Source organism: Ustilago hordei, assembly GCF_900519145.1.
Source record: "Ustilago hordei strain Uho2 genome assembly, contig: UHO2_contig_01, whole genome shotgun sequence".
NCBI classification, from domain to species: Eukaryota; Fungi; Basidiomycota; class Ustilaginomycetes; order Ustilaginales; family Ustilaginaceae; genus Ustilago; species Ustilago hordei.
This window is the reverse complement of record NW_024545270.1, coordinates 1,965,969-1,992,495: the sequence shown is the minus strand read 5'-3', so window position 1 is coordinate 1,992,495 and position 26,527 is coordinate 1,965,969. Positions and strand designations below refer to the sequence as shown.

At 49.7% G+C, this 26,527-nt stretch overlaps 6 protein-coding genes and 1 non-coding gene across 7 annotated transcripts; 3 read left to right on the top strand and 4 right to left on the bottom strand.

The window, feature by feature from the left end:
• Positions 1-2,569: 2,569 nt before the first annotated feature.
• On the top strand, positions 2,570-3,493 carry UHO2_00537 (uncharacterized protein; the record flags this gene model as incomplete). The annotated part of the gene is made up of 1 exon (XM_041557157.1): positions 2,570-3,493. One exon carries the CDS (start codon positions 2,570-2,572, stop codon positions 3,491-3,493), a length of 924 nt encoding a protein of 307 aa, XP_041413091.1.
• A 325-nt stretch (positions 3,494-3,818) lies between these two features.
• On the top strand, positions 3,819-6,907 carry UHO2_00536 (uncharacterized protein; the record flags this gene model as incomplete). Its single annotated transcript, XM_041557156.1, has 7 exons — positions 3,819-3,825; positions 3,876-3,959; positions 3,987-4,202; positions 4,363-4,365; positions 4,491-4,715; positions 4,794-6,035; positions 6,204-6,907. 7 exons carry the CDS (start codon positions 3,819-3,821, stop codon positions 6,905-6,907), a joined length of 2,481 nt encoding a protein of 826 aa, XP_041413090.1.
• Positions 6,908-7,518: 611 nt separating this feature from the next.
• On the top strand, positions 7,519-8,496 carry UHO2_00535 (uncharacterized protein; the record flags this gene model as incomplete). The annotated part of the gene is made up of 1 exon (XM_041557155.1): positions 7,519-8,496. The coding sequence occupies one exon, from the start codon at positions 7,519-7,521 to the stop codon at positions 8,494-8,496; it is 978 nt and encodes a 325-aa protein (XP_041413089.1).
• A 783-nt stretch (positions 8,497-9,279) lies between these two features.
• UHO2_00534 (putative UBC5 - E2 ubiquitin-conjugating enzyme) lies at positions 9,280-9,827 on the bottom strand (the record flags this gene model as incomplete). Its single annotated transcript, XM_041557154.1, has 2 exons — positions 9,280-9,294; positions 9,390-9,827. The coding sequence occupies 2 exons, from the start codon at positions 9,825-9,827 to the stop codon at positions 9,280-9,282; spliced, it is 453 nt and encodes a 150-aa protein (XP_041413088.1).
• A 488-nt stretch (positions 9,828-10,315) lies between these two features.
• UHO2_00533 (uncharacterized protein) lies at positions 10,316-12,148 on the bottom strand (the record flags this gene model as incomplete). Its single annotated transcript, XM_041557153.1, has 1 exon — positions 10,316-12,148. The coding sequence occupies one exon, from the start codon at positions 12,146-12,148 to the stop codon at positions 10,316-10,318; it is 1,833 nt and encodes a 610-aa protein (XP_041413087.1).
• Positions 12,149-21,756: 9,608 nt separating this feature from the next.
• On the bottom strand, positions 21,757-21,862 carry tRNA-Gln(CTG). Its single transcript has one exon. It is a non-coding gene; the product is annotated as a tRNA-Gln (tRNA).
• Positions 21,863-22,857: 995 nt separating this feature from the next.
• UHO2_00532 (uncharacterized protein) lies at positions 22,858-25,890 on the bottom strand (the record flags this gene model as incomplete). The annotated part of the gene is made up of 1 exon (XM_041557152.1): positions 22,858-25,890. One exon carries the CDS (start codon positions 25,888-25,890, stop codon positions 22,858-22,860), a length of 3,033 nt encoding a protein of 1,010 aa, XP_041413086.1.
• Between the last annotated feature and the right edge of the window lie 637 nt (positions 25,891-26,527).

The following is a 26,527-nucleotide window of genomic DNA, read 5'->3' as shown; positions in this document are numbered from 1 at the left end:
ATTTCCTTGGGGGGGTTCAAATTTCCTCCAAAAACATGCTTTTCAAAAAAACTCGGGCTTTTAAAAATGTAAAAACTTTGATAACCCCCTTATGCTCGAGGTTTGACACCGAGGCATGCAGGAGGTATGTTGGTATGACAATAGTTATGAAGTGTTGTCATGGCAACAGTTATGAAGCATTGACAAGGCAACAGATATGAAGGCGACCCACTGGACAACGGCTCATAGGTGTGACTCGAAGGGCGAGCATAGCCAGCTGTTAAGGTATTTATACTCCTGTTCTGTAGCCTATCTCACCTCGAAATAATAAGTCTTCTCACATGGAGTTGAAGTATGTGATACCTCGGCAATTGAAGCATGCAAATGCAACCTTCGCTGAGCCCACACATCCAATCACCAACTTTGCTCACTCAGACTTAGTGCACTGTCTGGGCCAATTGCTGAACCCTAGGACACCAGTCATCAGGCAGCTGGTGTTTTCCTCCTTGACCTCTCATTCACTCCCTTGTGCCCCTACCCTATTGGCCTTTAGTATCACACATGCACATGAAGAGGATTGAGGCATATATAAACACTTGATTCATCATGTACCTAGAAGAGATTCATTATCACAATCAACACTTGTGATCATTGACTTTGACGCACCTTCAATTGATCTCGACAACGCTCTTCAACTCATAGACACACCCGACTGTAAAGAGTGCCTGATAGAGTTGAAGCTATGCAGTATGTCAGGGGTCTCGCGCCTGAAACCCAGGTCGGTCTGTTGAGATACTCGGTGACTATCAAACTGTGCGACAGCTATTGTCTCGGTATCGGTGACTATCAAGTTGTGCAGTGACAGCAGGTGGCGTTCGTTGTATACACTATCGTAGGTTTTGGCTGACCTCTGTGGACACTCCATTCAGGGGTAGCTCGGCATGATCAATATCAATGCTTTGGTTATGATGACACCAAGGTCTGGTGTGAGTGTTGATGATGGTGAGGTTGATGTCATTGGTGATAAGGTTGGTGGCGTCAACACGAGTGTCCAGTGTGTTGACTTGATGCTTGAAGTGACCCCTGGACCGCAGTGGACTACTGCCTTCAGTTCTATCTTGATCCGGACTGCTAACCTGCTATGGGCACCTTCAGATGTCAGGTAGTGGTGATACAACACACACACTACGATGAGGAGCAACCTTGATAGATTGCTGCTATGCTGACTGTAACTAATGAGTACTTATGTTTCTAAAGTATTGACTAGTTGTATGGTGAGTAGAGTGGATGAGGATCCACTCGACCTATGATGATGAGAAAGCATGGTTATATACCTCTTCTCAGCATCGCCAGCGATGCTGCTCCTGCTCTCTCTCCAGAGAGTACCTTCTTCATCGAGTACTGCTCAGGGGCCTCTCCTGCTTGGCACCCCTGTGTCTCTTGAGTGGTGTCGACTCCTTCGACACTGCCCCTCCTCCTCATGACCTGGTGTCAACTCCTTCGACACTGCTCCTCTTCCTTTGACCAGTGACAGTTCCTTTGACTCTTGTCTCTCGAGCCCCTGAGTGGTAACCATCTGAGCTTGGTCCTCTTCGTGGCTGTGCCTGCTCCTTGAGCTTGGTCCTCTTCGTGGCTGTGCCTGCTCCTTGAGCTTGGTCCTCCTTGTGGCTGTGCTTGGCCCTCCTTTGCATGTGAGTCTGTAGGAGTCCATGGTCTCCATGGAGACTGCACTACAACCATGCTCTCTACTGGTCTCGACTAGATCTTCAATACCTGTACTCCTTCCATATGAACCCGTGACCCCCCTGCTTCTTGAGCATCCAGGCCCATGACACAGTACACCACTTCGTCCGGGCTACGTTCTAGCTCCTATCACACAGGTGTATGGTAGATGCAATGCTTGAGATTTCTCATGAACTATGTCTACAATATCACTTGTATATATACCTTTAGCTCTTTGTTGACAATCCCTATCACCTCCCACTTAATTGAGTGTGTCACATGTTGCCTCAGTGTTGTCTCTCTTGTGCCTTGGCATTGTCTTTCACAAGTGCCTCCTGATTGGTTGCCACATGTCAATCATACATGTTTGTTCTTCGAACCCTTGGCGACTCGGCTTCCTCGCATCTCGGCTAAACTCCTGGTAATTCCATCGGAACTTTAACTGATAGTGGCCTCTAGGGCGGTGTATCAGTTGAAGATGCGTCAGCATCCCAACAGGATTCACGGGGTCTGCAGAATCATACAGGGTCCACAGAATTTAAGCAATCTAATAATTAAGTAAAGGTGCATATAGGTGGCGACACATGTGGGATGCATAGGAGTTGTTACAATAATGCACAAGAGGCGACAACACAGGAGTAACATGAGGAGTGACACATCGCACATTTGCACAGGCTGAAGGAGATCGTTAAGTATATATATGACCATGTATGTAGCATCACATGAATATAATATAAGCATTCAAGAAGTAATATGACTGCATATGAGAGCTTGCTAGTGGCTCCAATTGGTCACGTTTTATCTGCAATCTTCAACTGATTAAGAGTCTGAAGCTCTACCGACTAAGCCAACCAGGACCATTGACAACATGGTACAAGAGGCCGAAGCTCAAGCTGTCACAAGCAAGGCCAAAGGAGGAAGAAAGGGAAAGGTAATGCAACTGCGAGCCATTGACAATGAGGCCACCAACGAGTCAGACACTGAGGTGAATGACGATGATGCTGAGGAAGAAACTGACTCTGACTCAGATCATGACAACAATAAAAAGCAATACAATTTTCGTACCCTAGCAAAACTACTTGAGCCTGTCCCAAAACTCACATCGCACAACTATTATAGTTGGAATGCCCATATCAAGTCCTTTCTACGATGTGTTCCTCACACTATGAAGCATCTCGATGGAGCATATGACAAGAAACATCCCAAATGGAACTGCACATTCAATGATGCTTTGACAAATGCATTATGCAGTACCATTGACACCACCAGAGAATACAATATCAATTACTTGATTCTTGACATCATCAGGGAGCACCATATGTTCCATCATGTATGGAAGAAGATCGAAAATGGACTCACCAATGAGGCCACTGCCATATCTCATCATATTGCATTAATCACTCAGCTAGGTGAACTAAGGATGCACAACTCAGATGTACGAAAGCTTATCCAGGAAATAAGGACCATCCAAATGGAGAGCAGCTTACTGGAAAAGCCATTCACTGATGACACTCTGTTCTCTAATCTACAAAAGTGCACTATCCAACATCCAATGTACAAGGAGACTGTTGCCACCATCAGCCAGCTTAGTTTTAACGCCCTCACCACTGCCCTATCCATTTGGCAGTCAGTGATCGAGAACAACCCCACTCTGAGAGTTGACCCCTGTCAAGCAAGCACCAGAGTCGCCAGCAGCGACAACCAGGACGAGACACCCAGAAAGGAGGAGAAAGATGAAAAGGACACTGACAGCACCAGCACCAAAGTTGCTGCTAGACCTCAAAGGCTCTGATGTTGGATCTGCAAGAGGCCTGGACATGGGATCAGTCAATGTGATGCATTGGTGACCATACCAGAGAATTCCCCCTTCACCAGGCCCAAATAGGAAGCCTGGTGCTCTTTCGCACCGAGTTGGCAGAGCCACCCAGATTCAAAAGGGAACCATCATTGGATCCTAGATTCAGGCGCCAGCTATCACATGGTAAACAACTATAGCATGCTCATTAGTCCAAGAACCTGCCAAAAGCACATATTCACCACCAGAAGCGAGGTTCTGGAAGTGACTGCTATAGGGGATGCTAGCATATCAACAAGTCACAGAGATGTTTTTCTCCAAAATGTATTGTATGTTCAGCATCTCAATGTTAACCTATTGTCAACAAATTCCCTGACAGATGAAGGAGCACAAGTGATGCTAGACTCAACTGGAGGGCAAATACACTTAGCAAATGGTATGCTACTCAAAATATCCAAGAATTGTGAGTGAGGACTGTTGGAGTTCCAAGGTGACACATGGAAGGAAAACACAATGATCACATCAATGTCATTATTTAAAGGTGTTGATGAAGATTTCAAGCATATTGAGAACAAAGCCAAAATATCCAAACAACAACTATGGCATGAATGTCTGGGACATCCAGGTCAAGATAAGATGAGGGCCATCATCAACTGCTTAGGAGAAAATGACACAGCAGACCTAAACCCAGGGACTGCTACAATATGTGAGCCATGCATCTGATCCAAAAGCACAGCAGCCTGAATGGGGCAAGGTAGTGGAGAGAAATCTGTCTCTCCACTTGATCTCATCCACATCAACTTGATAGTTGACTCGTTGCACATGACAGAATACATGTGCACACTGGTACTGGTTGATAACCACAGCAAGTATGTATACATGCAGCCTTTGCTATGAAAGAGTCACACGTTTCCCAAGCTCAAGACAATCATATTGTATCTCAAGACACAGATGGGAAAGAATCTGAAAGCAATATGATCTGACCAAGGTACAGAATGGAGAAGCAATGATGTGCTTCAGTGGGCATATGAAAAGGGCATTGAATGGCAAATGACAGTAGGGTACAATAGCAGACAGAATGGATGTGTGGAGAGAATGAACAGAAGCTTGGGTGAGAAGATGCGAATGCTGCTCATGCAAAGGAGGTTACCGAAGAGCTTCTGGCCCTATGCAATCCAGACCACAGCCTTCAAAATGAACCTCATCCCAAGCATTGATGGTGAGTTCCCATACCAAGTCATGTTTGGGAAGTTGCCGGAGCAACTCATAAGACTCCTATGCTTCTTTGGATGTTTAGCATGGGTAAATGTTCCCAAGGTCAAAAGAGATAATAAAAAGTTAGATCAACAAGCAGTAGCATCTATCTTCTTGGGGTATAGTCTGGAAAGAAAAGGATGGCTCTTCTACAGCCTGAACATCTTTTGGAGCAACTCAGCTAGATTCATGGAGACAAAATGCTGGTCCAACAAAACAGAGTGGAAACCAGTAAACATACACCCACCACCAGCACTAGCAGATGAAGGAGACATAGATGATCTTGGATACACAGATATGAACCTCTTCGATGAACGAGAGGAGGAGCTGCTGAATGAGTACATGAATATGAAAGAAACAGATGGATTGAATGATGAAAAAGATCTGGGTGAAGATGCAACAAAGGCAATAGAATGCGGGGCCGATACCAACACCAACATGTTTGATGACACATGGACCGATAGCAATCACTATGGACTCATGGCAATAAACAATCGAAAGAGAAGGAATCTAGACCCAACAGTTAGCGAAGCATTGTCAGGAGAGGACAGGAAGCATTGGGAGGAAGCAATGCATAAAGAACTGGATGGTTTGAAAGCCATGGATACATGGGAAATCATTGATCTCCCCAAAGGTATGCATGCTGTCAACACACGTTGGGTTTTAAAAATCAAAACAGATGCAAATCTCATTCCGACAAAGTTTAAGGCAAGACTGGTGGTGAGAGGCTTCACACAAAGAGAAGGTATAGACTACACTGAAGTGTTTGCACCTGTCGCACCCATTCAGTCAATCCGAGGAGTCTTAGCCATAGCAGTGGTTCATGACTGGGAAGTAGATAGTATTGATGTCAAGCAAGCATATCTAAACTCAATGCTACATCATGATGTATTCTTAAAACCGCCATTTGGAATGAGAATTCCACCTGGAAAGGCTTTGAAGCTAGTAAAAGGACTGTATGGACTGAAACAATCAGGGCAAGAATGGAACATAGAGTTGGATTCATACCTACAGAGCATAGACTTTCACTGCATGCCAAGTGCACCCTGTCTGTATTCAAGAGGAACTGGAAGTAACCTAACTATTATTACAGCCTATGTTGATGACATGCTCATAGCCTCGCCCAGGCGTAAGGAGGTGGATCGCACCAAAAGGGAGATAATGTCCAAGTGGGGAACAGAAGATAATGGCCCAGTGAAAGAGTTCCTCGGCATCAGCATCAAACAAGACAGGACAAGAAGGGAGATGTCAATTGATTTGACTGCTTACACCAAGGCCATGGTGAGTAAGTGGTTACAGTCGACGGATCAGAAATCATGGGTACCAATGCCAGAAATACCTAATGCCATAGGGAATGATAAATGTGATTCCCTAGAGGCAAAACAATACCAAGAACTGGTGGGACAATTGTTATGGGTAGCAAATACTGCATGACCCGACATATCATTCACAGTGGGAATACTGGCAAGATATATGTTGACCCCAACCAACAGCGCATGGAAGGCTGCTATACACTTGATGAAGTATCTCAACCAAACCAGTGACTACCGACTGAATCTTGGGAGCAGATCAAGCGAACACTTGAAGCAGCTGATTGTCATGTATAGTGATGCCAATTGGGCTTCAGACCCAATGAACGGATGGAGAAGCACATTGGGAGCAATGACATATATATATGGGTGCCCAGTTAGCTGGAAGTCACATGTCCAAAAATGTGTGGTGCTATCAGCAGTGGAAGCTGAGTTTGTTGCCACCTCAGAAGCAGCGAGAGAGGCACTCTTCTTTTCATACCTCCTCAGGGACTTAGAAATCGATGCTGCTCATCCAGTCTTACATTCAGATAGTCAGGGATGTATACAGGTGAGTAAGGATCTGGCAAAGCACTGGAAGTTGAAACACATAGACACCAGATATCATTTCATTAGGGATCACATTCAGGATGGGGAGATAGAGATAGAATTTGTTGGAATGGCAGACAATGTCGCAGACATTTTAACAAAACCATTGAAGGGTTTAGCAACATCCTGGCTATCTCAGTTGTTAGGGTTGGTAATGCTGTTGAAGGGGGGAGTTGAAGATGTGTCAGCATCCCAATGGGATTCACAGGGTCTGCGGAATCATATGGGGTCCACAGAATTTAAGCAATCTAATAATTAAGTAAAGGTGCATATAGGTGGCGACACATGTGGGATGCATAGGAGTTGTTACAATAATGCACAAGAGGCGACAACACAGGAGTAACATGAGGAGTGACACATCGCACATTTGCACAGGCTGAAGGAGATCGTTAAGTATATATATGACCATGTATGTAGCATCACATGAATATAATATAAGCATTCAAGAAGTAATACAACTGCATACGAGAGCTTGCTAGTGGCTCCGATCGGTCGCGTTTTATCTGCAATCTTCAACTGTATCTAATTTCAACTCACGTACAGCCATCTCGTGTGCTACCTCAACATTGAGCCGAAACTGGTCTGTGCTTCGGCCCCTAATTCGGATTCATCGGAATCGGAATGTTAAGTTAGAGCTAATGCTAGAATGTTAGGCCGCAATAAAGTTTCGCATTTCATCGCCTTGCCTTTTCATATGACCCTTTCAGCCGTCATTCCGAAAACAGTTCGGTTTTGGTGAGCCTTGCCATCGTCATTTTGCTGTTGAAGCGAGAACATCGAATCACTGTGTCCTTTCACAACCATCCTCATCATCCAGTAACCTTGGAAAGAGCATCTACATCTTCGACTACCATCCTTGAATCGCTTTGCATGGTCCTTGCAGAGCAGACCGTCCTCATTACTTCCATCCTGGTCACATTCGGCGTTTGTCTTGCAATTACAAAGTTCGCCGCCAAGCATCTCTTCACCGGTTTCGAACCTCTTCAGTTCTACGACGCTGCCACCAACCCAATGGAGATCAACGTCGTTCTCGCTTTCGTCGTGGGCTTGATGCTCTCAGTCGGAGCTTTGCTCTACTTTGACGCACAGAAGCTCAAGCCCGTTCTGAACCCGACCCAGTGGCAGCAGTACCGTCTCATGGAGAAGCAGTCGCTTTCGCCCAACACTGCCCTCTACCGCTTCAAGCTTCCTCGCGCGAACAACATCCTCGGTCTCCCTATCGGTCAGCACATCTCTGTCCAGGCCAGCATCAATGGCAAGACCGTGATGCGCTCGTACACTCCTACCTCGTCGGACGACGACCACGGATTCTTTGACCTCGTCGTCAAATCGTACAAGCAGGGTAACATCTCCAAGTACATCCGCGATATGAAGGTTGGCGATCTTCTCTCGGTCAAGGGCCCCAAGGGTCAGATGCGCTATACTCCTGGTCTCGCTCGACACATCGGCATGATTGCCGGCGGTACCGGTCTCACTCCATGCCTGCAGATCATCCGCGCCGCCCTCAAGAACCCTGCTGACAAGACTCAGATCGACTTGATCTACGCCAACGTCAAAGAGGCTGACATCCTACTCAAGCAGGAGCTCGACGAGCTGGCCATGAAGCACAAGGGCCAGTTCCGTGTCCACTATTTCCTCAACGAGGCCCCTGAAGGCTGGAAGGGAGGTGTTGGTTTCGTCAGCAAGGAGGCTATCCAGGAGAAGCTTCCTCGGCCCGCCAGCGACATTAAGATCCTTTTCTGCGGACCACCACCGATGCAGAACTCGGTTAAAAAGCACCTTGCTGAGCTCGGATACAATGAGCCTCGTACCGTCAGCAAGCTCGAGGACCAAGTGTTCTTCTTCTAAGGCGTACCTTGTCTTGCCTCGCTCAGAAAGCAGCGATCCTTTTCTGCGGACCGCACCGACGCATAACTCGGTTAAGAAGCACCTTGCTGAGCTCGGATAGGATGAGCCTCGTACCGTCAGCAAGCTCGAGGACTCTTCTCTCCCTCGATGTAGATTTAATGCTTCGTTTCTTCTTCGACGCGTCCCCTCCAGCGTCCCCTCCAGCGTCCCCTTTTACTCGACTTAAAAAATCCTCTCTTGATGCTCATCCCTGTCCTACTTCTACCTTATGTCCGTCAGAATGGATTCTGATATGCGACAGCACCTTCCTTGCATATCTTGCCTCCCTCCCGAAAGCTCATCTCAAAGGGCTGTGAATGTTTGTAATCAAAAGTGTAGCAATCTAGATGATTAAATTTGTCAACGTCAGATCTGCGTCCTGTGTCTGCGCAGCTAGCTTCCTTCCTTCAAGTCAACTATTCACGTGTTTCTCTTCCGAGCTTCAAAGACTGCTTCAGACGGCACAACGACACACTGTCCTTGAGTTTTTGTGAGGCGTGAGGTTGTAGTGTGTAGTGAAACGTTTGCGAAAGCCAGCTGTTGGTACATTGCTTTGGGTCGGAACGCGGGTAAGAACATTGCTAAGAAGATGTAGAAAGCGAGACTGAGAGGCAGAGTAGGCTGGAAGAGCAAGGACTGTGCATCAAGCGCAGAGAGGATCATGGCAGAGCGAGGCCTTAACGGAAGCCTGGACGGTGCCGGCTGCTTCGCTGGGAATGCTCGGGATAATATACGAGCCGGCACTCATGCAGAGGCGTACTGCGATTGGTAAAGAAGTATTTCACGGGTGTCAATCTCTGAGTCAACTGCTGGGGGCGTTCAATCGGTCGCTCATCGTGCTAGGACCAACTCACCTTCTTCGTGTACTCTTGCGCTGTCTTATCGAACTTGGCACGGTCAGTGTTGTACAGCTCTGCGATCGAAGCAACAAGCGCATCGTCCGGATTAGGTTCCTCGAGGAGTTGGAGTATCGAGAGCAGAATAGTCACCGCCTTTGTGCTTGGCTTCCATGCCTCGCTCTTGAGAATACCGACACAGAGGTTTCCGCCCTCGTCAATGTTGGGATGGTAGATAGGTGTGTTGAATCGCACTTTGGGCGACTTGAAAGGATACTCTATAGGGAAGTCGACATCAAGGAGGAAGGTGCCACCAGCGTAGGGGCCCTTGACTGGACCTGTAAGCTTTGCAGTCCACTTGTAGATGTTGTCTTCCTTCGGCTCTACGGCGATGCCTTCTACTGGCTCTCTGGTGAGGTCGGCAAGCTCTTTGCCGATTCGTTTCGCGGAAGCCATTGCGGTACGTGCTCGTCTCGGGGGCCAAACAAAAGCGTAGATGAGGATAGATGGGAGGTGTAGTTGGATATTTTTTTGGGTCGCGAGAGACCTCCGAAGATGCTGCTTACGGCGAAGTACTTGAACAGTCAAGTGTCGTTTGAAGGAGGAGGATGGAGGTGAATGCCAAGACGACTGTCCCAAGGAAGAAATGTGAATCGGTGAAACGCTCAGGCCTCGCGTGAGTGTCCCGCTTCCGAGTCAATCAGAAGCGAGACAGCGACAGCGTTGAAAACTGGCATGTTGTGGAGGCCAAGTTTTTTTTAATAATGTTTGTCGTCTAGGTTGAACAGTGGCTCACATTGCATCCGTGTCTGTGCGTATACGGACAAGCAAGGTCTTTCCACAGGCAAGCACAGCTTGTGTAGAAGGCCGCACCGGAGCGGAAGAGTGTATTCCTGGCAATCGCCGTCACAAAGGTAGCTCAGTACAGCCGACATTGTGGCCCTTCACGTGCTACTGGGAGTCTTTTTCTTCGTCCACCGGACCGTTCCTGGCTGTTGATTGTCCTTGCATGCTCCCTCTTGAGCCAGCTGAACAGCATCACTGTTCTGGTCCTTGCTGACCTTCCAAAATCTAACCGTACAATCAATCTCCTCGTACCCTTTGACGGCTCTATCCAGGAGCTCCCATAGGTCTCTGTCCGGTACCTGCTCGCCAAATGTACCCAATGGCGACTCGGTCATGATTCGCCACTTGTTATGCCTCCAATTCCAAATCCACCTGCTGATTCCATCTACCAGCCAACCGTGATGCGTTGCGATGACAATCTTATCAAATCCTTCCGCTTCCCACTTTGTGAACTCCAATGCCGCAAGTACTGAGCGAACTGCTGCACGACGGACAGCCGAGTGACAGAACTCAGGCGGCTTTTCAAGTCTGCGTGAAAAGTTCTGCTCGACAGTGATCTCGGCTGACCGCTTATAAGCTGGTTGTCGTGCACGAGGGTCGTGCGTTGGACAGAAGACGAAACCTAGACCAGCACGCTTCTTCTCGCCTTCAGGCAACGATATTGATGCAGAGCCTGGAGATAGTGAGGAAGAAGACTTGAGTTGAGCTTCAAGCAACTTGTAGTCCGGCAACTTGCCCGCAGCAAACATGGCTTTCCTGGTTGCTTCAACGGAGAAATCGGTGGACACGGAGCTGGAGATAGATGCCGCATCTGATGGACCACGCCTAGTTGTGGTGGTCTCGGTAGTGAAGACAGAGCTCGCATCGCTACCAACCTTGATTGCTGCGACTTGTCCTGGGGTCAGAGCAGCACCAGCACAGAGTATCAGCAGTTGTCGAGGGTCGATCTTACGCACGTAGCGTAGTGGTCGCCATGGTCGAGGATCTGGAACGAACAGGTCTTCGACGCGCAGCTCGCCTGGCCGAAGAGTCTTGATTGTCGCTGCGTCTGACTGTGTGTCTGACGAAGGGAAGAGGCTTGCTTCGTAGCCTGAGGGCACTCGGCCTTCCGTTGCCTCTTCGAACTGCGTAATGCCGAGCTTCTTCTCCTTGTCTGTGGGTCGATCTAGTACATGATGCGATGTCCAATCGCTGGCAGCAGCCCATGGTGTACATGAGTGAGCCGCATCGCCGCTGATGGACGGAAGAGGACGGAAGGGCGTGGTGACTGCGTTCGCTGATACATTCTTTGGGATGGTCTGAGTTCGCTCGGCGGTCAGGGTGAGTGTTGTCATCTTGGACTGTACTGTAGCGGTCGTTGCATTCGTCATGATCGAAGCCGCATCTTGCCCTCCTTGTCGTGGAGTCAAACCTTGGTCCTGCTCGTTCGCTGCAACAGAGGTTGTGGGAATGTCGAACGGCTTGACATGGCCTTGATCATTGTTCATGGTTGTCGAGTCGGTTTCCGTCTGTTCGACGCTTTCCTTGTACGCTTGCACCTGAGTACGTCCTAGCTCATCAAGCTCTGGCTGCGGCATTGTGGTCGCAGAAGCCTTGTTCGACTTGGCTTCAATCTCGCGAGCAAAGTCATATTCGTTCGCGCTGCGGTCTGGGATGAACAGACGCTTGGATGAGTTGTGCTGTGCCAGATCATCGGGAGCATACGATATACCGCCAGGAGTGTCGAGCCTAATCTGATAAGCAGACTGTTGTGTAGCCTCCTTGCTTTCGAGCTGAGCGGCCGGTGTAGCTGTGTCTCCGTTCGTTGTTGGAAGGAGGACCTCGGAAGAATCGCCGCAGTCATAGGTGCGGCGTGAGCTGGATGATGAAGCGGGCCTTGACGCCGAGGGTCGAGCCCACGCTTGCAAGTAGCGATAGTCGGGCGCTGACATGGCGATGAACTGGGCGGGGATGGTCGAGAGAGCTTTTGACGAGGTTGGAAGGGAAGAAGGTAGCGTGATCCAGGGTCCGTGTTGTTATTCGGCTCAAGCTCGCAGCTGCACCATGATTTCCGAATGCACAGAAAGGCGGAACTACTGAAAATGACGATCCAATATGATGATATTGGTTGATGTAAGCAGAATCAAAAGGGATCGGGCGAAGGACGATCTGATCGGAGATCGAAGATCGGGTACAACCTAGTCCCACTTGTTGTCAGACCTTGTCATTAAGTAGGATGTACCCACATTCAGCATGTGCCACCCACTTTGTATATATATCAAGCAGGGAGCTCGAGGCTCCTGCCACATTCTTAGTCAATTGAGTATACAGCTCATGTGTAAACTGTCCCACGAATTTACATGTCACCATACATCACTCTAATGCTCAATAGCCATAAGTTGTATTGCCACACTGTCTGATATCATCTGAAAGCCCTGCTTCTTCTCTCCAAGACTGTGTAAATGATATTGACATTGACTAAAAAAATTGTGCTATGGAGAAGAGCTGAATTTTATTATTATTGTGGGACAGTTTATGGAGCACTCCTCAACAACACCTTAGTACTTCATTTTCCCTCCTTTGGCCTTCAGAACCACCTTGATGCAGTCTGGCATGCTCTCTATTAGTATCCTACATGTCTCTGGAGTGATTGCTGTCCATTCAGCTTTGCATCTCTTGAGCAGTTCAGCCCTGGACTTTGCAATCATACTATACCATGAAAGTTGCATTTTGAGATGGTGCCAGAGGTGTTCAATTGGGTTCAAGTCTGGTGACTGCACTGGCCATTGCATAACCTTAATGCTATTGCTTTCCAACCACATTATTGTCTTCTTTGACATGTGTTTTGGGTCATTGTCTTGCTGAAATGTGACGTTGGTGTATGCATGCTGAAGCTGCAAATCTGAGATTGTTTTCACAAGCTTGTCATTCAAGAAATCAATGTATTGGTCAGAATTCATTGAACCCAGCACCAAGCATGTACCTCCCACCCCTTCCCACATCATACAGCCCCAGATCATGATGGAGCTGCTGCTGAACTTGACCATTGGCCTGACAAGCTTGCTGTTGAAGCCAGCATTCTTAATCCAACAGAACTGCTTACCATCTGGTCCAAAGAAGTTGATCTTCATCTCATTGGACCATACCACATTCTTCCAATCCTCAACAATCATGTCCTTGTGCTCATTAGCAAATTTGAAACTGGCTTTGCAATGTCTCTTGAGTAGCTTTGGTTTTTTCACTAACCTTCATGCTTTGTAATGACAGTAATGAAGTTCTTTTCTTACTGTGGTTGGGCATGCTTTGACTTGAAATGTCTCCTGCAGTGCATGACATGCTTTCCTGACTGTGGAGGTTGAATTGAGCTTGAAATAGTGGTCCAGGAAGCAAACATGACAAGGCTGGAGTTTTCTTGGCTGGCCCCCCTTTGACTTTGGAACATCAGTGGAGGCACTTTTGCTGATGTGATTCACAGTAGACTTGCTCATACCAAGTTGCTCAGCAACTGAACAGGTACATTCCCCATTTTGGAGGTGAAAGAGTGCCAATTGGTGCCTCTCTGGGGTGGTTTTTGGCATGATGGTATAGATATGATGGTGTCAGACTGGAAGTGCTGCTGGATTGCTCACAGTCATCTGATTGAGCTGAAACTTTCCATGTCACTACTTTTGATGTGTATGAAGGTGCCCACCAAGTTACATTGCAAGTTTCATTGTAGTCAAAAGCCCACAAGGTCAGGAATGGAGTGGTGTCACTATTTGGGAGCATGTGTCATGGGCCTGAATGCTCAAGAAGCAGGAGGGTCACTGGTTCATATGGAAGGAGCACAGGTATCGGAGATCTAGTCGATATCAGTAGAGAGCATGGTCATAGTGCAGTCTCCATGGAGACCATGGACTCCTACGGACCCACATGCAAAGGAGGACCGAGCCATATGCGAGGAGGGCCAGGCACAGCCACGAAGAGGACCAAGCTCAAGGAGCAGGCACAGCCACGAGGAGGACCAAGCTCAAGGAGCAGGCACAGCCACGAGGAGGACCAAGCTCAAGGAGCAGGCACAGCCACGAAGAGGACCAAGCTCAAGGAGCATGCAGATGGTTACCACTCAGGGGCTCGAGAGACAAGAGTGTATAGGAAACCGGCTGTCAGGGGTCTCGCGCCTGAAACCCAGGTTGGTCTGTCGAGATACTCGGTGACTATCAAACTGTGTGACAGCTATTGTCTCGGTATCAGTGACTATCAAGTTGTGCAGTGACAGCAGGTGGCATTCGTTGTATATACTATCGTAGGTTTCGGCTGACCTCTGTGGACACTCCGTTCAGGGGTAGCTCGGCACGATCAATATCAATGTTATGATGACACCAAGGTCTGGTGTGAGTGTTGATGATGATGAGGTTGATGGTGTGGGTGATGAGATTGGTGATGTCGATGTTAATGAGGTTGATGGTGTTGGTGATAAGGTTGGTGGCGTCAACACGAGTGTCCAGTGTGTTGACTTGATGCTTGAAGTGATCCCCGGACCGCAGTGGACTACTGCCTTCGGTTCTATCTATATCCAGACCGCTAACCTGCTATGGGCGCCTTCAGACGTCAGGTAGTGGTGATACAACACACACACTATGATGAGGAGCAACCTTTGATGGATTGCTGCTATGCTGACTGAAACTAATATATACTTATGCTGAAGTGATAACTAGTTATGGTGAGTAGAGTGGATGAGGATCCACTCGACCTATGATGATGAGAAAGCATGGTTATATACCTCTTCTCAGCATCGCCAGCGATGCTGCTCCTGCTCTCTCTCCAGAGAGTACCTTCTTCATCGAGTACTGCTCAGGGGCCTCTCCTGCTTGGCACCCCTGTGCCTCTTGAGCTGTGTCGACTCCTTCGACACTGCTCCTCCTCCTCATGACCTGGTGTCAACTCCTTCGACACTGCTCCTCCTCCTCATGACCTGGTGTCGACTCCTTCGACACTGCTCCTTCTCCTTTGATCAGTGACAGTTCCTTCAGCTCTTGTCTCTCGAGCCCCTGAGTGGTAACCATCTGCATGCTCCTTGAGCTTGGTCCTCTTTGTGGCTGTGCCTGCTCCTTGAGCTTGGTCCTCCTCATGGCTGTGCTTGGCCCTCCTTTGCATGTGGGTCCGTAGGAGTCCATGGTCTCCATGGAGACTGCACTACGACCATGCTCTCTACTGATCTCGACTAGATCTTCAATACCTGTTGAACCCGTGACCCTCCTGCTTCTTGAGCATCCAGGCCCATGACAGGTGCCAAGCAAGCAGGATAGCAAGGAGGAGGAGCAGTGTCGAAGGAGTCGATAGCGCAAGGAGGACAGGAGTGGTGCTAGAGGGGTCCCCTGTACAAGTACTCGATGAAGAAGGTACTCTCTGGAGAGAGAGCAGGAGCAGCATCACTGGCGACGCTGTGAAGAGGTATATAACCATACTTTCTCATCATCAAAGGTCGAGTGGATCCTTATCCACTCTACACACATCATAACTAGTTATCACTTCAGCATAAGTATATATTAGTTTCAGTCAGCATAGCAGCAATCTATCAAGGTTGCTCCTCATCGTAGTGCATGTGTTGTATCACCACTACCTGACATCTGAAGGTGGCCCATAGCAGGTCAGCAGTCCAGATTAAGATAGAACCAAAGGCAGTAGTCCACTGCAGTCCAGGGATCACCTCAAGCATCAGTCAACACACTGGACACTCGTGTTGACGCCACCAACCTTATCACCAACACCATCAACCTCATTATCATCAACCCTCACCAACCTTATCACCAACACCATCAACCTCATCATCATCATCAACACTCACACCAGACCTTGGTGTCATCATAACCTATGTATTGATATTGATCATGCTGAGCTACCCCTGAATGGAGTGTCCACAGAGGTCAGCCAAAACCTACGATAGTATATACAACAAACGCCACCCACTGTCATCATGCAACTTGATAGTCACTGAGCGATGTAGCTCATTGAGACTGATACTGAGACAATAGCTGTCACACAGTTTGATAGTCACCGAGTATCTCGACAGACTGACTTGGGTTTCAGGCGCGAGACCCCTGACAGGAGGCATCCAGGACCACGTCGATGACCTCGTCGGCGGTAGGAGGGGGAGTTGGAGTCCTGGCCAACTCAGCCTCCCAGGTGGCTTGGCGCTCTGGGGTCATCTGACCCAGGGGAGGGCGCCTTGCATCTAGGTCGTAACGGTCCGGAGGAGGAGAAGCAGGAGAATAGTCCTCTCCCACCAGTCAGGGCTCGACGCGAGCCAGAGGGGGAGAGGCGAGGGGGCTGGGGATGACAGGGTCATCATCCATCCCCAGGAAAAGTGGCTCTAGCAGTGAGGGAAGAGCCACCAGGGAAGCAAGAGGGTTGGCCACACGAGCCAGCACTGGTGAAGCAGGAGGCTCGACTGCAGGAGTTGGAACCTCACGAGGATGAAGCTGGACAACAACCCGGTGCCATCTTGTAGGAGCTACAGTTGCCCTGGGTGGAGGCATGCTCATAGCTGCCTGCGAGCGAGTATAGTAAGGAGGGTTGGTCATGCTGAAAAATGAGCCAGATGACAACAACAGGAAGGAGTGAGGTGGTGTCAGCGGTCACGCGCCTGAAACCTGAGATCGGTAGTAGTATCAATACTATTACCGATTCTGTCGAGTTATGTGACAGCACTTGTGGTATTGCGATTCTTAACGAGGTATGCAGTAGAGCCGTCTCTATTACTTTTCTCACTCAAATCTGTGATTGTGATAATGCTATTGCAGATTTCGACTGACCACTGTCAGACACTCCATCCAGAGGTAGCTCGGCATGATCAATAATGCTGTGAACTTGCTGATGACACCAAGGGTCTGGTGTGAGTAAGGATTGGTGACATCGACATGAGTGTCCAGTGTGTCAACTAATGCTTGAGGTGATCCCTGGACTGCAGTGGATGACTGCCTTTGGTTCTATCATTATCCAGACTGCAGGTTTACTATGAACCACCTTCAGACGTCAGTGTGCAGTGATACAACACATGTGCTACAATGAGAAGCAATCTATTGATTACTACTTGCTGACTGAAACTAATGTATACTTGTGCTTTAAAGTTATAACTAGTTTATATGGTGTAGAGTGGATGAGGATCCACTCGACCATTTGTGATGAGAAGGTATGACTATATATCTCTTCACAGCATCGCCAGTGACACTGCTCCTGCTCTCTCTCTCCAGAGAGTACCCTCTTTGTCAAGTACTGTACAGGGATCTCCAAAGAGGCCCCTCCTCCATATCGAGCCTTGTCCCTCCTGTCTTTCCTGAGCTGTGTTGACTTCATCGACACTGCTCCTCCTCTTCATGTCCCTCTCACTGGTGTCTTTTGCACAGCTCTCCTTCCTTTGACCAGCAACGGTTCTCCTTTACTCCTGTCCTGTGGGCCCCTGAGTGGTAACCAACCACGTGTCACTGAGCTCGGTCCCTCTCGCATGTGAATCATCATATGGACATCCTTACTACTGATCTCTGCGGAATCTGCCACATGATCTCGCTTGCTGCAGATTCTGGTGGAATTCATGATATTGATGATGCTCGTGCCGATTTCGCTGCGATCTGCCATAGAGCTGATTCTACTGCTGATCTTGGTGAACTCTGTCACAGCACCTATGATCTACCCGATTCCACGATTCCTGTGCTACCTTCATATGAACTTCGGTCTTTCCTCGTTCTGCGCACCCCGGCCCATGACAGGTGGTAGTATAGCACAGACATGAAGCAGGACTGGCCTCGATGGAGCTCGGCTCTTAAGAGGGGGGTAATGTCATAGGAGTGGGATGCGCAGGGAGCAGGAGAAGTTGAAGCCATATGAAGAGGAGTGCAGAAGTCGCAGGATCGGGCTAAACGAGAGCTTAAGGAAGAGTTCACTGAGATTGGTAGTAGAAACAAACCTATGGCATAACTTGCCAGGATCAGCAGGAATGAGTTTGTTACTACAGAGTTCAGTGGGAATAATAGTATCATACTCACTACAGAAGATCTCACAGGAATCAGTTTGAGAGAGGCCTCTATTGCTGATAGAACAGGGAGGACAACCAACAAGGGAGAAGTAGCCACCAGATGAAGTAGGGGCCCAGTGCAATGATGAAGTCAGTGCAAGCAGATGGGTGCTGACTACAGGAGGGGGATGAAGGGGTGCAAGTTGCCACCCAGATGAAGTGGGAATGGCTCCTGATTATGATGAAGTGACATGAGGGCTGACCACCCACAGGGCATGAGGGAAGAGGAGCCAGAGGGCAGCATCACACAGAGGATGGGAAGGATAGGAAGGACAGGTAGGAGGAGCAGAGTTGAGGAGACCCTTGATGAGGAGCAGTGTCAAAGAAGTCTCTCAGAGTAGGAGCAGCGTCGCAGGCGATGTTGCAGGAGTGGGTATATAACCATGCCCCTCGGCACAACAAGTGAGTGGATCCCCATCCACTCTACACCATATCAGACTAGTTATCACTGTCATGGGGCCAGATGCGCAGGAGGCGGGAAGAAGTGAAGTCATATGAAGGAGTGCAGAAATCACAGGATCGGGCTAAGCGAGAGCTTAAAGAAGAGTTTGCTTAGATCAGTAGTAGAAGCAACCCTAGGGCATAACTTGTCAGGATCAGTAGGAATGACATTGCTACTACAGGATTCAGTGGGAATCATGATATCATGCTGAGTACAACAGATCTCACGGGAATTGGTCAGAGAGGCACCCCATCGCTGATATGGCAAGAGGAGGTCACTGTCAGGGGTCTCGCGCCTGAAACCCAGGTCGGTCTGTCAAGATACTCGGTGACTATCAAACTGTGCAATAGCTATTGTCTCAGTATCTGTCTCGACGAGCTAGTTGTTCGGCAACTATCAAGTTGTGCAGTGACAGCAGGTGGCATTCGTTGTATATACTATCATAGGTTTCGGCTGACCTCTGTGGACACTCCATTCAGGGGTAGCTCAGCACGATCAATATCAATGTGTAGGTTATGATGACACCAAGGTCTGGTGTGAGTGTTGATGATGATGAGGTTGATGGCATTGGTGATAAGGTTGGTGGCATCAACACGAGTGTCCAGTGTGTTGACTGATGCTTGAGGTGATCCCTGGACCGCAGTGGACTACTGCCTTCGGTTCTATCTATATCCAGACCACTAACCTGCTATGGGGCGCCTTCGGACGTCAGGTAGTGGTGATACAACACACACACTACGATGAGGAGCAACCTTGATAGATTGCTGCTATGCTGACTGAAACTAATGTATACTTATGCTGAAGTGATAACTAGTTATGGTGTGTGTAGAGTGGATAAGGATCCACTCAACCTTTGATGATGAGAAAGCATGGTTATATACCTCTTCACAGCATCGCCAGCGATGCTGCTCCTGCTCTCTCTCCAGAGAGTACCTTCTTCATCGAGTACTGTTCAGGGGGCCCCTCCTGCTTGCTTGGCACCCCTGTGCCACTTGAGCTGTGTCAACTCCTTCGACACTGCTCCTCCTCCTTGCTATCCTGCTTGTTTGGCACCCTTGTGCCTCCTGAGTGGTGTCGACTCCTTCGACACTGCTCCTCCTCCTTGGGACCTGGTGTCAGTTCCTTTGACTCTTGTCTCTCGAGCCCCTGAGTGGTAACCATCTGCATGCTCCTTGAGCTTGGTCCTCTTTGTGGCTGTGCCTGCTCCTTGAGCTTGGTCCTCCTCGTGGCTGTGCCTGGCCCTCTTCGCATATGGGCTCAGTGCTCCTTTGCATGTGAGTCTGTAGGAGTCCATGGTCTCCATGGAGACTGCACTACGACCATGCTCTCTACTGGTATCGACTAGATCTTCGATACCTGTGCTCCTTCCATATGAACCAGTGACCCTCCTGCTTCTTGAGCATTCAGGCCCATGACAGTCACCAAACAAGGAGGGGACACCATCAGATGAGGCAGGGGCACCACGGTGATGAAGCTGGTGAAAGAAGGTGGGCGCCAAAGACAAAGAAAGGATGGCAGGGTGCAAGTCACCACCCAGATGAGGTGGGACTGGCCCCTGATGGAGATGAAGCAGCCAGAGGCCACCCATCCAGAGGAGACAAGGAGGTGGTGCCAACAAGTGGCATCACAAGGTGGATGGGGAGCATAGGAGGGACAAGGAGGGTGAGCAGTGTCATGGGCGACATTGCAAGAAAGGTATATAACCAAGTTGAAGAGTCACCGGGATAACCAACATGCGAGAAAAGCGAGCAACCGACAGACCGATCCTCTGCATGCATACTAAATTGAGTGGCGACCAATCAGGAGAAGCATATGAAAGGAAAATGCCAAGATACTACAAAATGGGCATGACTCGAAAGAGAACAACAAGCCATCTCATAAACAGGACAAAGGTATATATACACACAACCCTGTAGCAATAGTGCACAATGAATCTTAAGCATTACATCTATGACACACTAGTACGAAAGAGCTAGAACGTGGCTCAGACGAAGGAGGTGCATGGTATAGCTTCAACTAACCATGTTCTCTGTCCTAGCAAGAGAGTGGTTCACCATCCACTTGACACCATACATTACTAGTTATAGCTTTACACATAAGTATACATTAGTACTCAGTCAGCCAGTTGCAATCTCAATAGGTTGCTTCCATTGTAGCACATGTGTTGTATCACTGCTCACTGACATCTGAAGGCAGTTCATAGCAAACCAGCAGTCCAGATAAAGATAGAACCAAAGGCAGTCATCCACTGTGGTTTGGGGATCACCTCAAGCACTCAGTCAACACACTGGACACTTGTGTTGATGACATCAACTATCTCAATCACACCAGACCTTGGTGTCTTGCAATACATTCAATGTTATTGATTGTGCTGAGCTACCTCTGAATGGAGTGTCCACAGCAGTTAGTCAAAACCTGCAATAGCAAAATCATTACTGCATCTTTGGGCAAGAAAAGTGATAGAGACATCTCTACTACATATCTCACCAAGAATTGTAATACCTCTAGCATTGTCACATATCTCAACAGGATTTGTAATAGACACATTTCTATTACAGATATCAGGTTTTGGGTGCACAACCCCTGACATATAGTTATTGATTGTGCCGAGCTATCTCTGGACAGGGTGTCCACAGCAGTTAGTTGAAACCTGTAATAACAATCAAGATATCACATATTTGAGCAAGAAAAGTCATAGAAGGCTTCTAAGACAGATCTCTGCAAGAATAATAATAACAGCCCTTTATCACAGATCTCGATAGGATCAGTAGTAGTTGTAATTCTACTACAGATATCAGGTTTCAGGTGTGCGACCTCTTACAAGATCAGTCCTCCAAGCAGATGGAAGGTATGCTATCGGACAGTTGATTTATTGTCTATTGGACCCTGTCCCCAAACTTTGGGCAGGGACTGTACCAGTGACACCATCTCGAAAACCTTAAAATCACCATAGCTCAGCCATTTTTTAATAAGTCTTGTTTGAAAAAGTTGGAGGTTGTCCCTCGATCTTCTGCGTTCGTGGAGAACCACGAAAGGGCAAAAAGTTTCGGAAAATCATATCGAAATTCAGGTCGTACTGGGATTCGAACCCAGGGCAAGAGAAGTCGAATCGTATCGAAGAGCAAAGCTCGAACAATCAGAATCTCCTAAGTTAACCAACTACTCCATACAACCTTCGCTGTTTCATTATTCCCATACCTAAAATAAAATCGTTGAATTGTCAGATTCCTAATGGAGACGAGGAAGTGTGAGAAGGGACGACGCGCCTAGAAGGTGAATCATCACCATGTTCCTCTGCTCGTTGCCCGCGTATGCTTTTCATCACTGGCCAAGTCCATCGCACGCTGGTGTTGATCGCATCCCACAGGCGTACTTTCATCTTGGCATTGACAGAGGAAAAATTCTGGATGCGGGCTTCGTGGTTCAGAGTCTTACCCTGTCCAAGTGCGGAGATGCGCGTGCAAGCGCCCTCCTCGCATCCCTGTTTCTTGACGTTGTGATGCCCGCAAGCAGATCTCTCGATGCGGTTCGATGGTGCTTGATCTTCCGTAACGCCTGTTGTCGTCGAACAGTCATCTTTGTCCCGGTTCCCAGCCGTTCAACGCGCGAACCCTCTTCATGCCACGCTGTCAGGCTCGAAGAGGCTTGAGTGTTTCGATCTCCCGAGACCGGACCCTCGTCGACTGAACAAGCCAACAACATGCGTATCCAAGTTGGACCGCCTCCAAGCGCCTTTCTCGTGTCTTTGAAGACGCGAGCATCTGTCATCCCGCTGCAGCTGCATTTTACGGTCGAAAGGAACCGCGTAACGAGGCTCAAGGTAACCAAACGGAGGCGCGGCGCACACACGGTGAATGAATAGATGGCTGATGACATGCTATTGAAATTGTGCCTATGCGGCTTGCGAGAACGATTCTGAATGCAGATGTAGGTTTGATGTGCTAAAAATGTAGTAATGTGACGGAACAGTTGGACCATTGACGTGAGGTCGTCTTGTAGCAATGGCGGGGAAGGTGACAGACCGTGAAAAGTGATAAATAATAGTGTACAGTGGCTGAGCACGAGAGATGCGCAGACGAGAGAGCGAGACCGAAAAAAGGAGGTAGAGAGGTGTCGAATGCATCGTACAGTCGTAGCATTGATTCAGGCCCGACTCAAAGCGAAAGCGTTCAGTAGGCGCCTCCTGCTCGAGCGATGGGAGTTGAGCGCCCAGAGGCGGACGAGGGTGTGTGGGTGTTGAGACTAGTAGTGTCCGGGCTAGCTTGTGGCACCTGGTTGTCACCGTTCCAGCAGAAGCGGGCAACGAGCTCGTTGAAGCTGGTCAAGTTGGAAGGTCGCATAAACTCTTCATCAGGCGTCGCCAGCTCCGAAGAAGGCGAGAGCGTCGTGGACAAAGACAAGACAGAGGAAGAGTAGCCACGCTGTTCTGCATCGTCGCCTGCAGCAAACGAAGAGGGTCGGTTCCTGCCTTCAAGGTGATCAGCACGGAGGTAATGGTAGGACGATGAACCACTGATGCTGCCCAAACCATCCAAGCTGTCCGACATGCCCGGCTCGTTGCTAAAATCAATCATAGCTGTTGAGTCAGAATCAACCGATGTTGCCGAAAGAGCCGGCGAGAAGGGGTTTGGGGAGTTGTTCAAGGAGGTGGGAGAGGCTTGGCTGCCGTCGAGTGTGTAGTCTTCCAGCACTGTGCCGTCACCCTTGATCTCGATCCTCGTAGTCGAGAAGCCAATGGGCGAAGGAGGCGTGCCAGACCTTGAGCCGGACGCAGAACCCGATGCAGAGCCAGGGTTGCTGCCGTTGCGGGCTTCCTCATGCCAGATGCCAAACACGCTGCGAGGTTGGGCGTTGCGGTTCGGCGGTGGGAAGGAGTTGAAGCGAGTGGACGATGAAGGCGTTGGCGAGACGGGCGAGAGAGGGCTAGAGGCTCCGTTGGCACCTACTTGAGGCACTTGCAGTAGAGAGCCGGTGGGAGAGCTGGTGGTGGAGCTGTTGACAGCCGCATGCTCCACCACGTCATCACCGAGACCAGGGCTCAACATGCCAAGGCGACCGAACTTGGGAACAAGCTCTGCTGCGCTTCTGGGGGTGGAACCATCCGGAGAAGGCGTAGCAGCGCTGACGACGAAGGACGAGCGAACCGGGCTCGATGAGGCCGCCGGCGAAGGGCGAGCCGAAAAGTAGTCGAGAGCGGCGGCACGGCCCGCTTCGGTCTTTCGACTGCCGCTGGAAGGGTCGCGGAGTGATGCGCCAAAGTCGTACCTGGCACCCCACAGAGAAGGAGAGCTGGGCTTGCCAGCGCCTCCAGGAGAGACGGGTGGAGATCGACGTTTGGACATCTCGGTGATGAAGCTGCACGAAGGAGGTGCCTTTTCGGCCTCCTCGTCGTCAGAGCGAAGTCGCTCGAGCTCTTGCTTGAGCCTCTCCATGGCGTTGTCGCGCGTCGCCTTTTGGCCATAGACGCCGGTCCTGCGACCCATCTCGATGATGGACGAGGTCGAAGCTGGACCCATGGAGCTGAGCGTGTACCTGCGTGGCACCGTGTTGCCAAAGGAGGCAGCAGCGCCGCGGCTTTCGTTCGAGGTAGGTGGCATGCGTGGCACCTCGGCTGGCTGCGCAGGACGCTTGCGAAAGTCAAGCTGGTAGTTGCTTCCGTCGTTGTTGTCCCAGATCTCACGACCGCCAGTGGTGTAGCGGAGACACAAGAAGATGGTCTTGGTCTCGTTAAGGCCAGCTCCTCGAGGCCAGTTCAAGACCTCGTTGAGCTTGATGGAAAAGACAAAGCGATCTGCGGTGCCCTGCTTGATGCTTTCGGAATACTCTGCTGAGACCTCGTTGACGGTGACCCAGTGATCGAGTGTAAAGCGAACTGCGACCCATTTTTCGAAGCTCAGGTTCTTGACCTGCACCGTGCCACGAACGGATCGCAAGTCATCCGAGAGGTATATGCGCTCCAAGAAGATGTCCTTGTCGAGCGAGAGTTTGGCGGATGAGGGGAAGTTTGGCAGGCGCAACACGAGCTGCTCGTCGGCTTCAACAGCGTCGGGAGTGGTGGGATGGTTGGTGGGACTCCTGGAGCCAGCTGCTCGACCAGGACCTCCGCCCCTGCGGGAGCCGAACCATGGATAGTCGCGCTCCTCTTCGGTCTCGGTCTCGGTGTGCTCTGGACTGCCCTCACGCGAGACAGCCTGTGGACGGCCTTTGACCTTGAAAATCTTGATGTGTTCGAGCTGCTTGTCAAAGTGAACAAACTTGGGAGCACTAGGGGTGGTAGGTACAGACTTGGCGCCGTAGGCTGAGGTGGTAACGATAGCCTCGCTGGCGGAGCGTGGGTACATGTAGCTGCCCGAGTATGGCTTGAGCGAGGACTTGACGGGCTCGCCCGACTTTTTTCGAATGAGCTCCGAGTTGGTGGAAGAAATCGACGAACGATCGCCAGCTGGCGATGGAAGGCAGTGAAGATCGAGACTCAAACCACCGAGAACCTCTGGACCAGGGCTGTTGGCTTTGAGTGCCAGCGCCTTTCTGAAAGCAGGGTGGATGGGAGCTGCATTCTGTGATGTGGCCATGCTGATCGGCATCTTGGGGCTGGGGAAGGGGAGGCGATTGTCAGGAGGTGTGGCTAAGTCAGCTTCGCTCGCCGTGCGTGCCGAAAATGCCTCGCTGGAAGGAGGGCTAGGAGTGTGTGTGTGGGCTCTTGGCAGGGCAGGGAAGGCGGGAGTGAGTCTCATCATCTTGGCTCGACGCTTTGCTGCTTGAGCGCTCTGGATCTGAAGGATAGCATCGCGCTCTGCTTCAAGCTCTTTTTTCTCCTGAATGCTGGCGTAAGACTGGCGTTCCTGATAGCGCCCCTCGAAGAAGCCACGAGCGGTTGTCCAAATGCGAGAATCTGAGGCGATGCCGCGAACATGATTCTTGGGACGTGTTGGCACTGGTTGTACAAGACTGTCAGGGGCAGTGGAAGTGGAGGCAACCATCGAGGGCGAAGAGTTGGTGGTGGTGGTGGTGGTGGTGGTGGTGGTGGGACGCGCCTCGGCAGCAAAGAGAGGCGTGTCGGCTTGTGAAGTCGAAAGCGTCATGCTGTCGTGGTGGTCCTTGGCTTGGAAAGTGTGAACATGCGAAGAGTAGACGGATCTAGCGAATTGTGGTCGATGATTGGAATTGCGGTCGTAGGTAGGATGAGTGGCGCTTACAAGCATAACGAGGTGCTAGATGAACGTGTCGTTAAGGATGGCAAGCTGGGACAGTAGAGTTTGTCACAGAGCTGGTTGCATGAAAGCGTGTGGGAGGAGCAGTAGCGACAGCCAAAGTAGAAGCACCAGTGTAGAGACAGCGCAAGTCTAAGAGGAGGAGGTCGAGAGAGAGAGAAAGAGAGAAGGTGCGAGCAATGATTAGGGAGAAGTGTCGTCGAGGTCTCGAGGTCAAGGTCGAGGTCGAGGTGAGAGCGACTAGTGTTGTTGTTGTCGTTGTAGAAACAAGTGGTGATGGAGGGAAGATGGTAGTGGTCGCACGAGATGGAGTGGATGGCCGTAGATGAGAAGAGACGAGACGAGCGGAGCTTTTGGCGGTAGGAGAGTGTGAGTGAGTAGAGCTCAGGTTGAGGTGAAACCTGAGAGAGGAATGTGAGTTTATGGCCGAGCGTAACAGATCGTCGGCTTCGGTGGCTGAACAAACAGATCGTAAAGGGGAAGATGAGAAGCGGAGACGGGATGAAGGAAGAAAAGAAGGAGCGAGACAGGAGAAAGGGAGATGGATAGTCAAGCTGCTGGGCTGAGCCAAGCGAAGTTAACAGAGGAGAGGTGCTGGTGGAAGTGTGCAGAAAAGGCGAGTTGATAG